Source organism: Ascidia mentula, chromosome 2 (genome assembly GCF_947561715.1).
Source record: "Ascidia mentula chromosome 2, kaAscMent1.1, whole genome shotgun sequence".
Classification (NCBI taxonomy): Eukaryota; Metazoa; Chordata; class Ascidiacea; order Phlebobranchia; family Ascidiidae; genus Ascidia; species Ascidia mentula.
The window spans coordinates 7,164,340-7,178,301 of NC_138567.1; the positions used below are offsets into that span (position 1 = coordinate 7,164,340).

At 40.4% G+C, this 13,962-nt stretch overlaps 1 protein-coding gene across 1 annotated transcript; it reads left to right on the forward strand.

Annotated features, from left to right (window-relative positions):
- Positions 1 to 801: 801 nt before the first annotated feature.
- LOC145888836 (uncharacterized) lies at positions 802 to 13,846 on the forward strand. The gene is made up of 27 exons (XM_082979703.1): positions 802 to 974; positions 1,181 to 1,409; positions 1,888 to 2,062; positions 2,443 to 2,561; positions 2,854 to 2,997; positions 3,438 to 3,652; positions 3,934 to 4,112; positions 4,482 to 4,614; positions 4,753 to 4,936; positions 5,196 to 5,303; positions 5,459 to 5,639; positions 5,929 to 6,095; positions 6,525 to 6,738; positions 6,982 to 7,097; positions 7,453 to 7,680; positions 7,872 to 8,115; positions 8,363 to 8,564; positions 8,669 to 8,724; positions 9,014 to 9,181; positions 9,413 to 9,676; positions 10,119 to 10,339; positions 10,560 to 10,757; positions 11,529 to 11,729; positions 11,955 to 12,143; positions 12,523 to 12,620; positions 12,680 to 12,830; positions 13,185 to 13,846. Exons 1-27 carry the CDS (start codon positions 811 to 813, stop codon positions 13,506 to 13,508), a joined length of 4,872 nt encoding a protein of 1,623 aa, XP_082835829.1. The 5' UTR covers positions 802 to 810; the 3' UTR covers positions 13,509 to 13,846.
- Positions 13,847 to 13,962: the final 116 nt, after the last annotated feature.

Below are 13,962 nucleotides of genomic sequence, written 5' to 3' on the forward strand. Positions count from 1 at the left end.
CGTTTTTTATACTTGCTGTATATAACGTGACACCACCATTCTTTGTGAAAGTAACAAAATAAATAAAATGTTGTACTGTTGTCAACTTTATTTTTGCGTATATATAGTGATATTAATTGGAATACAATATAAATTGTTACAATAAGACTCACTAGGCAACACTTTCTCAAGCATATAGTTCACGATGTCTTAGCAACTCGAGGCCATTTGATGTTCAAGTTCAATGCAAAACCATTGTGTGTAGAGGAGTAATTGTTATTCGAAATATGGCATATATACGTTTTTGCTCTTTGCACTACTTCTTTATAATCATTAGCAATGACGCAGCATTATAAATCTGGTAGGTGTTAAAACATTTGATTAAAAACAAAATTCTCATTGCTAATTGCAACAGTCCAAGTGTTGCCACCAATAATGTTATAATTGTTCCAAGTTTGCACCCAAGCGGTTACACGTAAGTATTTTTACCCTCAGAGCTCCTTTGTATCGGGAGTTTTAATCCGATTACGAGCAACGAGCCGTCGTCGAACGCGCTAAGTTGAATTTTTCTTTGTTTTACTTCAATTAAGACGCCTGTTACCTCGGGTTTCACATTAATTGGTTGATGAAAGTCGGTACGCATATGTACTGTGGCATTCAACTATGAAAGCACCCGCCTTGCGCAGAAATTACCTTTCGTTGCAACGACCGACCCGACCTGCCGCACGCCAACTCTGTTTTTCCAACCAATTAGCATTGTTTGAAATTGCGACTAAAACTCAGCGCAAGGCCAGGCTTGTTCCATAGCGCGGTGAGACTATACGAGGCAATATGTCCTCTTCCAGCAACGAAAATGGGTCAGGCAAGCGAAAGCCAAGGCGTCGAAAGAGTTTGTGGGGAAGGAAGACCGAAACGGAGCCCAAAGTTCGCCAAGTGGCGCTGACCGAATACACGAAGTTCAATCTGGACGATCCGGTTTACCAGCAGTGCGACGAGTGAGTATATTGCGAATACTGTAACAGAAGTCACCAAATAACCGATAACTAAATAGGAAATATGACTATGTCGAAATCTCCTGCTGCCGGTATGGAATCAACCGCTTACATTAGTTTACGATTTAGCCCAAGTTAACCTGATAAACACGTCCATTGTTACTACATGTGTCAAAACGATTTACATCGACGTTTTGTGTTTCGTAAAGAAATGACAACAGTCAAGGGGTGAACAGACGCCAAACGAACGGACTAAACGTGTCTTTCTCCGTGTCGGATAAATACACCACGCATGGAGGTGTTGTAAACCAGAACTACGATGAGACGCAGTATGCTGTCCAAAACAAACGCAGACAAAGTCAATGGGACCAATACCTGGATACCTCCAACCTCCAAGAGTCCATCCAGTCGGGCGTATTTAAAGTCACCTTGCATCAGGTGCAGCAAAATTAACGGTTAACTCCAATATGAAGCAAATTTTGATGGTTCCCAAACAGCAACATGTACTGTCCTAATTACACATGTTATTGCATCTCCTTGTCACGTTTGAGGGGCCACCGTAACTGGAGGATTCACATCGGACTGTAAAGCTGTTTTACTTTACTTTTAATTGCTTATTTTCCCTTGTAGTCGATTCCAAAATATTACGAAACCTTGTGTCAAAACGTCCCGCTTTAATTTTCAGTTGTTATTCTAGTTTTATTTGTAATTTAACAAGAACTGAGGATGCTTATTGAAGCGGAACATTTTTTCACAGAACAAAGGCGTTTTGAAACAAGGTTTCATAATATTTTAAAATTGATCTTAAAGGTTCAAGTAGAAGAAGTGTTGTCGGAATAGCTTGATTTCCTGAACAAAATGCTTTCATCGAGCCTTCTCTTATACTCTTATCTTATTAATTATTGAAAATTATTAGCTGGCTCGCGACGGTGAAGCGGGTACACTGCAGTCAATGCTAGGGGCTGTCCCTCAACAGCAAATAAGGAGGGTTCTCAACACGTCGACAGACGAGGAAAAGACAACAGCTTTACATCTTGGCGCAAGGAATAACCACTACGATGTGTGCAAGCTTCTGATTAGTTATGGAACAGGTAGGTGACGCATAATATATTGTGTTTACAAAGCCCAAACAGTAAAACAATTATTGTAGTTACAATCACGGCGTCTGAAAAAATAATTTCTTATTAGTTGCATGGGTTTTACTGTTTTTTTTAAAGATTTATAAAATCGTAAGTTATGCTCATACTGTGTTTTAATACTGCACTGATATTACACGTGTATAAATTTGCCATAAGAGTTTACAAAAATTAACTAATATGAAAGCAACTTTTTACTTGTAAAAACTCAATCTGCTGCTGCATTCAGGGCAAGTTTATTTAGATTTGAACTTTTAAATACCAAAGTGAATACAATATTTCTGAACAAGGTGTGGTCGTGAAATGGAAAATTAATCTAATGTACGGTTTTGCAGATGTTGATGCTCAGACTGAAAGTTGGTCCACTCCACTCCACTTTGCGTCGAGATTCAGAAGCAAAAAGCGACAAGTTGGTGAAGATGGAGAAACGCAAATTTACGTCAACGAGTCACAGGTATGACGGTAGCTAACGATCAATATATTTAAAATTAGTTCTTTAAAAGGTATTTCGACCATGGAACGCTAATAACGAATTTACTCACAATTTTGAAAATACGGAGACCGACTATAGTGCTAAAAAACTTGACATGTTTTATTTATTAAAGATGTTTCAACAAAAACTTTTTCCATCATCAGTTTAAAATGTCGTGGTTGTTATTTCTGCATTTTGTCAGCACTTTGGGCCAGTCTCTTTATTCTCATAATCATTTTGATTACGCTTGTGAAATTAACAACTTGCATCACAGCCGGTGATCGCGTTGCTGGCGGACAGCGGGGCTCACGTGAACATGCAGGATATCGAGGGCCAGACTCCTTTGCACGCAGCCAGCATCAAAGGGAACGAGGACGCAGTCAAACAACTCCTGCTTTGTCGAGGGATTTCCGTTGACGTAACTTATATGATTAACACCATTATAACCAAAAGGACTGATTTACGAAATCTTATAGATATATTAATTTCGCCACAATGGCACCATGCGTTTCTGAGCTTATTCAAAGTGATTTCAAAATTAAAAACACTAACGCAGATCGCCAATCACTCTTTGTGACTAAATAAGACAGATCCGTCGCGATCACCTAGCAAGAACAGGCTGATTCCTGCCGTCTAAATGACATTTTTCTCTTAACACAAGTTTATTTCTTGCAACTACTCGATTAAACATAGGAAAAACTGGACACTTAGTGGCCTGCAGGCAACCAAACACATAATTAAACAACAAACAAAAAGTTGTGACTATCGAAGGGTTAATCATTACTTACAGGAGTTTCTGCTGAAAAATAATTGTCGCCATAAGGATGTTTTGTGCGATGTTGCCTTGTTTTGCTTTAGTGCACTGACCTCCAAGGAATGACCGCCCTGCACATGGCGGCCACTCACGGCCACGAAAATATTGTTAAAATTCTCATCGAGTCCGGAGCAGATCTTCATAGCACTGACAACGATCAAATGACTCCTCTCCACTTTGCTTGCTCGGATGGCAGCATCCCGATTGTGAAGATGGTTCTTGAGGAAGGAGAGAAAGAAGGAGGAGTTGAAAAAGTCAAGTAGGAAATATTCGAACCTCGATACATTTGTAAAAATACTGTGTTTTCGTTTTACAAAATAATCATTATCAGAATAAAAAAATTCATATCAGATAAATTACGTCTGTTACTTCAATCCTTCGAATAAGCCCGAAACTTGCAATGCTTAAGAGAACGCAATCTGAAAAAATAACAACATTGATTTTCTATTTGCCGAAAATGTCTGTAATTTTATTGCCCATTGCCAACATTATAAAATTTGGTTATAACATAGTTTCAAAATGATTTAAATCTGAATGCAGGCAAATGATGTCACGCGTAGACGCGGGAGGTAACACTTGTCTACACGTGAGTGTAAGCAAGGGACACAAGGAGATGGTGATGTATCTCCTCAACTGGTGTCAGCCACACTACTTGGCCAAGTTTGTGAACATGGCGAGATCGCACCACGACACAGCACTTCACATTGCTGCTGGACAAGGTATGAATACTTTGTATGTGTGAGCAACAAAGGTCCACCGACATTCGCAAAAACATGACAATGTGCAAAACTTAAACATAAGCGCCAATATGCAATGTTACTTAAACGCTATTGCGTAAAAGAATACAAAAAAATCCTCGTTTTTTACATATATTTGAACGGGGTGATCATGTACGTGGGTTCAAATCTTACCGTGCATGATTTTTTTTACGCAAAACATTGTCAGATGCCTGTAACGTTGATTTAATTGGACGTCCGACGTCTCCATGACTGTATGAACATCTTGTTTATTTTTCTGTTGTCCTGACAAACCAGCAGAAACGTAGAAAGCTGCAAAAATAGCTTAATTCGTGTTTGTTTTGCTTCAAGGTCATGTGAACATCGCGATTAAACTGATCGACAGCGGAGCGAACGTGAATCGTAGAAATGACAGCTTGCAAACTCCCTTATTGCTCGCTGCCCAACACAATAACTTCAAGGTCGTTGAGCTGCTCTTAGAAAGGTGGGGCGAAATCGTTATCAGTGTTTAAACCTCAGACGAATATTTAATAAATTATTAACTCGTCCTATTGGCCACCAGTTATTTATTCTGATAGAAAAAAAGGATGATGTTTCTTTTAAACACTCTTTGCGTCTGCAGAGGCGCCGAGCAGGAAATTCGCGACAAGGACAACCTCACTCCACTGCTCGTGGTTACCAAATATGGACATCTTGAAACAATCGCATGGCTTATTGAGAACGGAGCCGACATCACTGCTACGGATAAGAACGATAAAAATTGTCTGTTGTTGGCCGTCGAGGAGAAACGAACATTCGCTGTTCAGGTAGATGATCGCTCTCATTCGAATGAGATAGGCTACTAGGCGCATATCATACATAAGCACGTAGTTTGGTACCCAGCGGTTGTCGGGATCTGCATATAGCCACCACAAAGTAGTGTCTTCGCCTGACTGTTTGCCGGGCAAGATCACCAAGCTGCATTGATGAGACCTATTAGGCCGTAAACAATATATTATTTTCAGTCCAAGTTTGCCTGTAGTTTTTGTATTTTGCGGGTCGCGAAATTTGTCATATTTTCATTAGGAATTGCTGAGGTACGAGTCGGTGAGAAGGTTGTTATCAGAAACGGACAAGAATGCCAATTCCGTGGTGCACGTCGCCGCAAGGAAAGGATACATTCCGATTATCAAGGTGAAAACAAAAAATTGTATCCTTTTCTAAAGATCTTAAAATTGCTTGACACTTGGCATTACTTTGAACTTCTTGCCACTAACAGTTTGTTGACATGTTGGTTCTTCTGCGAAATTCAATCCAAACACTAATCGCGAATCATTTCCGTTCCTTAGATTTTGCTGCAATCCGGAGCGAAGATCGACCCAAAGAACGAGGATGAAGCAACTCCCGTTCATATTGCTGCGATGCATGGACAACACGTCGCCTTAAAGGAACTACTTGATCACGACAAAACCATGCTGAACAGCTTGGATGAGAATGCGAACACTTCACTACATCTGGCCGCAATCGCAGGTGAAGTTCAAGATTACTCACATCAAGCAAAAATGCTGCGTATTTTGATTTTATTTACATAATTTCTAGGTAAAGATTTGAATCATTGTTTTAGGAAGGTTATAACCCCGGATATCTGTTAATCTACAAGTATAGATGATGTAAAATATATGAAAAAGTAGTTTGACAAAGAAAGGACCAGATTCAAAACGTCAGTTGTACAGAATCAATTATGTGACCTGGATTGTTTCAAATATAAATAAATAAAATAAAATTTTAGTTGCTTAGAGCCAATAGTATTTGCTCACAGGCCATGCGAAATGCATTCAAGTGTTGTTGGACCACGGCGCAAATGTTGGCTTGAGAAATACAAAGCAGTGGACTGCACTGGAATGCGCCTGTGCAAAGGGATGGGATACCACGGTGTTGGAGCTACTTCACGCCCAGTCTCCAGTGAACCCGCCACGAGGATCAAGGGTAAAGCAAAGTAACTTGGTTTTAAAACTGCCACGCTTGTACAAATTTATCATCTTGTGAGCACGGAACGAATGGGTGGGTCTTGCTTTATGTATTGTAGTCACTGGAAAATTCTTCTCAAATTGAAATTATGATGTTTTTGTATGTTATACATATACAAATTAGCTGTTTGGCCGGCACGATCGTCTGATAGTCACACCAGCTGCACTGATAAGACCTTTTAGGTCGAAACAGTGGCCATCTGTCTGCAGCTTATACACAATTCATATTATTGGCTCCACTTTGATTATATAAATAAGATTTGGATTATTTTGCGTTAATCTGGGTGAAATTACGTTTCAATCTATTGGTTATTATACGAAATAGGCATTACGGTACTGTGGCTTGTAGCGCAGTGAAACTTTTCCGATCACCACTAATACGTCACAGACCACGCCACTGCACCAGGCTTGCATCAACGGGCACCCCCAAGTGGTAAAATTGCTGCTGGATTGGAAAGCTGACGTGGGGGCAAAGGTAGCGGATGGAAGAAACCCCCTCGATTGCGCGATTGATGGTGACAATAAGGAATGTGTACAGTGCATACTCAACCATAACACTTGGAGCGTGGCCCTTCGAAACGCGTACGTCGATCCAATGACCGGTGGGTTTTATTTTTTGTTATATTCGTAGAAACCTATGAAACAGCATACTTGACAATAGGTGAAAAAAGTGTTCCGCACAAAATAGTCATACTTCTGCATCCCATTATATATCCCATTAGATGGATTTCCCCGTAGAAAATTTTGAAGACGTTTTAGTTAAGTTTTTAAACTTGGCACAATATTTGTAGTAATGTTTACACAAACATAGTGGATTTTTTTCGGAAATCAAATTTTACGTGTAGATTTTGTGACGACGCCAACTCGTAAGCTGATCATCAAAATGCCAGACATGGCGGAAGTCGCTTTCAGTCGATGCATTACGAACAACAAGAAACCACCTGATGATCCAAAGCTACAGGTATAGGACGAAAATCCATGTCCTTACATTGCTTCACTGCTTGTACATATGGGGCGCGAATTTTTAGCGTTAGTGTCATCTGTGTGGTTTAGTTTTTGTCAGACTATCCCAGTACCCCTTTTCCATTGTAAGTATTGCCGCCATTTTGTTTGTTTTTGCACCTTGGTTATCTACGTTTGGAGAATGTTTGACATGACGGTGCATGTATGTACACTTACATTTCGTTGTATTTAGTTTTTAATGCATAATAATATTAGTTTGTATTTATACGAAAGCTTCGCTACATTTACTAGCAACGAGTCCCAAACAAAGTTACTTCACACAACAATCGTTCGATCCATTTTTCCCGGCCCAGGTGACATTGGACTATGAGTTCCTGGATGACATGTACACCATCCTTGAGTGGAATCAACAGAACACCATTCTTGAAGAAACCATCCCTGAAGTGAACAGCAAGAAGACCAGGTTGTTCAACAACCCTTCTTACGAGGCATTCAACGATCAAGGTCGCCTCACCAAAAACGCAGTGACGTATGTGGAGGATGCGGGAATGTTGCGTCATAATCATCCACTCAGCGTCATGGTGAGTCACTCATGGAGATGAAGTTCGTTCGTCGTTACGGTAGATTACCATGGCAACTATTAGACATCATCAGGTCCTTAATCAAACGTATAAAATCAAATGCTTTGTATCTGTACATTAATTTATTAAATAGAGTTCAACTTTTCTATTTTGGTCTTAATTTCTGTAGTAAAAATCGCTTTCTGTCATAGGTCAATCGTAAAAGGGAAGGACTCTTACAACACCCTGTGGTCACTGCCCTTCTGCAGTACAAGTGGAACAAATACGGAGGAATGGTTTACTACGCACGACTCATCTTGCTCATGGCTTTTGTGGCTCTTTTGAACTTTTATCTGCTCAAGATTCCACCACCCTACGCTGTCGATTTTCTCAAGTCGTTGGCTAACCGCCGATTCTACCTGGAATTTCACTCTCACCACCTCATCAACTATACCGGTACTCACCAAGCTGTACAATACAATAAAACAAAGTGTCCTTAGTTTATGCAGGAAATTTGAAACACTTATCAACAGTTGAAAGACTATATAAGCAAAATTTTATTGTATTGTTAAAATTAGCAAAACCCAAGAAATAGCCATTCCCAAACTCATCGATGCCCAGCGTATTTTGACATCAATTCCAACGATTCAGGCCAACTTTAACCGATTTTTGTAATTCATGTAAAGGATTGGTTGTTTTGCAGCCCCGAAAACCTGTTACAGTCTGCTTCAATCGGGTTCAGACTACAGGGGATACGAAAACACGGCTGAGAACGGCAAACCTTGCCTGCCTTGGGACTCGACAAGCACAAACTCCCAACTCTTTCCGGATGCAGGGCTGGATTCCAATTTTTGCCGAAACCCCGGATCCCAGAAGAACAAGCCTTGGTGCTACACAAACTACAGGTATGACTTTCACGATTAAACTGTTTTGCTTTGTTGCAAATTTGTTGCGTAAAATGCTTTCAAAAAAAAACTTAACTTATACAACTGCCCGTGCTTTTCAACAGCGACACTGATGCAGCCTTCAGAGTCAGAGACGATTGCAATGTGACAGCCTGCAAAAGTAAGACTTACCAAACAGTAGTTTGTTACAAATATAATGTTTCTGTTGCTGCCAGGCATATTGTAATTTAATAGTCTGTTCTTCTCTATTAAATTACAATACAGAAGAACTGACTATTAAAATAGTTTGTTACTGTTTTCATTTACACTAGGAAAATTTTTTTTTGAATTATACAAGTCGATCTTACGAATAACTTGAAACGTGTACGCTATTTTTCACTTTGATTAAATACAGAACACTGCATATATAATTGATCCATGCAGTAACTTTGTTTGTACAAAATTTTCAGTTTATGTTCACGGACAAAACGTTCCACTGGGTGCCACTTGTCACTTTCCATTCAAATTTGAGAACGCCGACTTTGACAGATGCCTTACTCAAGAAGACGGAACTTTGTGGTGCTCATACGTCTACGATTTCGATGCCGAAAACACCAAATGGGGAGCATGTTCTGAAGGTAAGATAGGATTCTATTGCAGTTGGGTTTGTTGCTTGAATCGCTTCACGGCAAAACATGGAAGAAGTCACTGCTGAAAATAAACAAAACTGAACAGCGAAACTATCGCTTACACATTTGTGCTCAATGGCAATTTTTCTCCAAATAAGCGAAATCTTTTTGGATGCATTAGCCTACTACATGTAGCATACCTAATTTTGATGCCTAACTTTTCCTCCTGTAAAAACGCAGCTGACTCGCTGTGCAGCGTCGAGAAAGATCAAAAACGACCGTGCGGAACACCAGACACTGACAGACTGAACTGTGAAGCACGTGACTGTTGTTTTGCCATACACGATGAGGGGAGACCTACGGAATGGTCTGAATGCTTCCAGAAACTCGACCCATGCACGGACCGAAGCACATACTGTCCCGTATTCCAGTTGATCGGGCTGTGTCAGACCAACCCAGATCAAATGCTGACCAGATGTGCGAAGACGTGTGCCTTTTGTAATGGTAGGGTCTTGGTGATAATTGAAGATCAAGCATTGTAGTGGTACTAAAACATAGTCTAATTTGAACAAAATATTACACAAGCAATGAAACCAATATTTTGTTTTATTTAAGCTAAACCCCCATCAGTACCGTCGTTTCGACCTATCCACGTTTCATCAGTGCAGCTTTGTGGTGACTATAAAACGATCTTGCCCAGAGGGTATTGGCGACTACATAAACACCACAAAGCTGCATTGATGAAACCTAAAAGGTCAAGCTAAATCCGACAAGCAACGTTTACCTTTCTCATGCTTTAGGAAACTAGCGTGTCGGATTGGCGAGTCAGATTCGAATCAGTTTCAAACCGTATCAGTGTAAACGGGCTTACTGGCCATGATATGCAGCTCACTTAAAAACTTACACTTTTGCCACTTCATGTAAATGAAAATGTTTAATTCTTTAGAATCCGAGGCCGTGGAGCAGGATTCGGAAAACAAACGATTCCTCTATCTCATGTCGATATACCCGGAAAACACATTTGAGCCAAGTTGGAGACCCGGATGTTATTACGTACGAGAGGGGGCACAGAGAAAGTGGGGAGACACTTGTCTTTTGAAATTAGACTGGCAGGATCCTATCAGAATTACACTTCTTGCTATGTGTGCTGTCAACCTTTTTCTGCTGGTGAGTGGCAAGCTCGTGTAAATAAGGATCGCACTGATAAGAATAGTTGCGTTTTGTAAATTCGAAACGAAAATTCCTGAGTTTCGCACGATGCTCAATAGTTTATATGATCAATACTCTGGTTGTTACAGCAATTAAAACTGCCATAGGCTTTTACTGTCGCGGAAAATGGTTTCTTAACACTGTAGCGACAATTTTCAGCAGTTCTGCATCTTTTCAGGTTCTACAAATTTGGAACTACCAACTTGAGGCACTGCAGCCGATATTTTTCCTCGAGACGATTCTGTTTGTCCTTGCCCTTCTGCTTTCAATCGACTTTTATCAGTTCGACTACACTTACACACGCGAACTGGAGTCAGAAAGAGACTTGTACGATCCTTTGATGGAGAAGTTTCAACGTGAGACTGGGCTACGACAGGTAAGCTTTAGTAAAGCACCGCAGCCAAAATGTCGTGCTTGTGGTGTTGTTGTATTTAACCATGGTAAGTTTTCAAGTCATTTCTGCCCAAATCAAATGAAAGCAAAACAGGTTTTGAAAAGTCATCGAATGACCCATTTTGTAAACATTTGGTGTTGTAAGGTCTCGGAGGAATGTGAAAACCCTTTGGCTGTAGGCAGTCTCTGAAACAATACAACGGATTTTTGTTTTTGTGATATAATGGTAGAATAAACCGCAAAAGAATCAACCTCAATCTCAGCAGCCAATTAATAATAATTATTTAATCTTTTTTCAACTGCGCATACGCTAATTTAATTAGGCTCGTGGCAAGTTCCTTTGACCGGATGTTAATGTAATTTGCTTCACGCGAAATTTAGGGACTTATCAAAGCGGAGACCGATGTTGAAAGGTATTGTTTGAAATAGGTCTAAACTTGCAACAACAGGTGCACGGCAGTCACGTGAGTATCACGCGTTAGCAACAGAAGACTGTTTAGAACTGTTTGCGTTTCGGTTGATCAACGTTCCAAGAGAAAGTTCCGCCATAAGGAATGTCGCGTGACATATAGGAATGCAACGAGTTAAGCTATAACGGTTAGAATATAGCTTGATTGCAACATTGTTGTCTATTCAACCTGTACCGCTATAAGGGAATGCCTTTTTTCTGAATAAAATTAGCTACCCCTTGTTAGTTTTACTTGGGTTTTGGAAAAGGTCAAAAGCAAAAACATACGAACAAATTCCTTTGCAGAACTGGCAATGGCAGTGTGGAGTGATGGCTTTGTTCCTGTCGTGGATGAATCTCCTTCTTTACATCCGCAAGATTCCCTACCTCGGCATCTACGTAGTGATGTTCAACGACGTGTTCAAAACCTTCTTCAAGTTCTCTCTCGTCTTTCTGCTCTTTATCTTGTCTTTCGCATTCACCTATCACAGCCTTCTTCAAAACCAGGTTCGCAGAAGTTGTGTTTTTTACATTTGTGTTCCAACAACTGCTGATATTGTTTCTCTCAACTTATAAAAAAAATTATTTTACAACCCAGGGATTCGAACCGGGGTTATCCTGGGCAAGAATCCCGGTTTTCCAATCAGGCTTTCCAATTTGTATATAAATCAGGCTCCCTGGCCGATATTGCTGCCAATTGCCCGCTATCAAACAACTTATTTTGCTTTTCAGTCCCAGTTCGAGCAGCCCTTCAGCGCCATATTGAAAACAACGGTGATGATGGTTGGCGAGATAGACTTTGGCGGGATATTCTTCAACAGCTTGAACGATTACAACCACCTTGTCAACTACGAGATAGTAACTTACATCATCTTCAGCTTGTTTATTATTGTCATGATGATAATCGTCATGAACTTGCTGGTATGGTGAACATGGCAGATATTAGTGAACTAATTCATGTCAATTTTAAATGAAAATATAACTTATATGGAAAAGTTGTGATTGGTGAACAAGGAATATAACCAAAATACTGAAGTAGTTGACGTAACAAAGAATGGCTAATAAGTATTCCCATGACAACTCTGGAATTTTTAGATACAAAAGTTAAGAAGGAAAGTTTTTTTTTGCCTTGTATGTCATCACTACAACTGATTTTAATTTTTTTGCTTTTCGTTGAAATGAATCACTTTGATGAAAGTTAGCATGCAAAGTTTCACCATTGCATCTGATCATACTTTTAAACCCCAAAAGTTGTGTTTTTCGATACAATATTCGATAAAAATTTAACGCTTCACTTTAGGTCGGATTGGCAGTGGGTGACATCATCGAAGTGAAGGAGCATGCCACACTTGAACGCCTGAAAATGCAGGTGGAACTTGCCCTCGAGGTCGAATTTAGGTACGTGACGCAAACAGTAGCTTTTTAAAGAAGAATTTTTCGACGTGTCGTTTTGACAGCGTACCGGACTTTCTCCGAAAGAAGTTTGTCCGTAAGAAGGAGGTTATTTACCCAAACCGATACCGCAAGAGCAACCCTCTCACGAAAGCGATTTTCCACAATAGCAGCTTGTCGTCAAAGAACATCGTTAGCGCCATGAATCCCAACAAGGTAAAGGTTGTTAGCCATTTCCGTATGAAACCACACCAGACTCCATTTAATGAATAATTTGTACACGAATGCAAATTGTTACAAAGTTTTTACCGCATTAGAATTGGACGTGATCCGGGCAAAAGTCCAACTTTTTTGCGCCTGGTTTATTCTTTTAAAGAAACTTTGAAAACAAAATCATATTCCGAAAAAAAAGTTACTTGCGCACCAGTGTATCTTGCCCACAGTATACCCCGCGAAACCGCTGAGCTTAGTCAGTCTATTTTAAAAACCTCTAATTTTAAGACTGCTGATTGCTTGAAAACTTAGTCTTATGCAAATCAACATTAAATGCAATACTTGCAAATCCCTTAGACGGAGACAGAGGAAATTCGCGAAAACGTCTCCCACCTCCACCACGCCATGAAGAACGTCCGCAACAAGACCAACGACGTCGACACGATCGTTAGAGAAATCGCCGGCGAGATGCGTGAGATGAAAGTTGCCATGGAAAACCTCGCATCCACATCTCGCCTTGACGGCATCACCACTCCGATGATCAGGAGCGCGCGGGGATCAAGAAGAAGAGAACAGGAGACGGTTCCGCCTCCCGAAAGTTTTCGCGTTAATACACCGGATGTTCTTCATCTTCCAGAACCCGAAACTCGCCCTTACCAGCTCAGTGACATCACGACATGACTTTAAACTTTTCAAGAGACATTTATTTTCGGGCCCGCTGTTTCTTGGGGCGATGTGAGGTCCGCGGGCTTCACCGAGGGATTGGTTATGCCCTCTGCGCGTGTACATAACACTTCGCGTAGGATTTGCCCTTTTTGAAATAAGTTTTTCCAGTGTACATTTGTACTGATACTACATGGGCTTGTAGGTGATAAACTTGACGTGAAGGTGTGTACTTTCTATAGTGTAAGTTTTGTGTTGGGTGTTGTGACGATTGTTGGAAGGGGTCATTCATAAACCACAGCAACGCGGTTCGGTATCTTATGGTGCTCTTTCCGTTTGTGTGCGAAAGTTTTTGTGCTGGGTTTCTTGTGCAATAAATTTACATATACATCTGGATTGCATATCCATCACTGTAAATAAAATCCACTTGGAATCCCAATGTTTTCCGGAGAATTTAAACGTTTCTACTTGC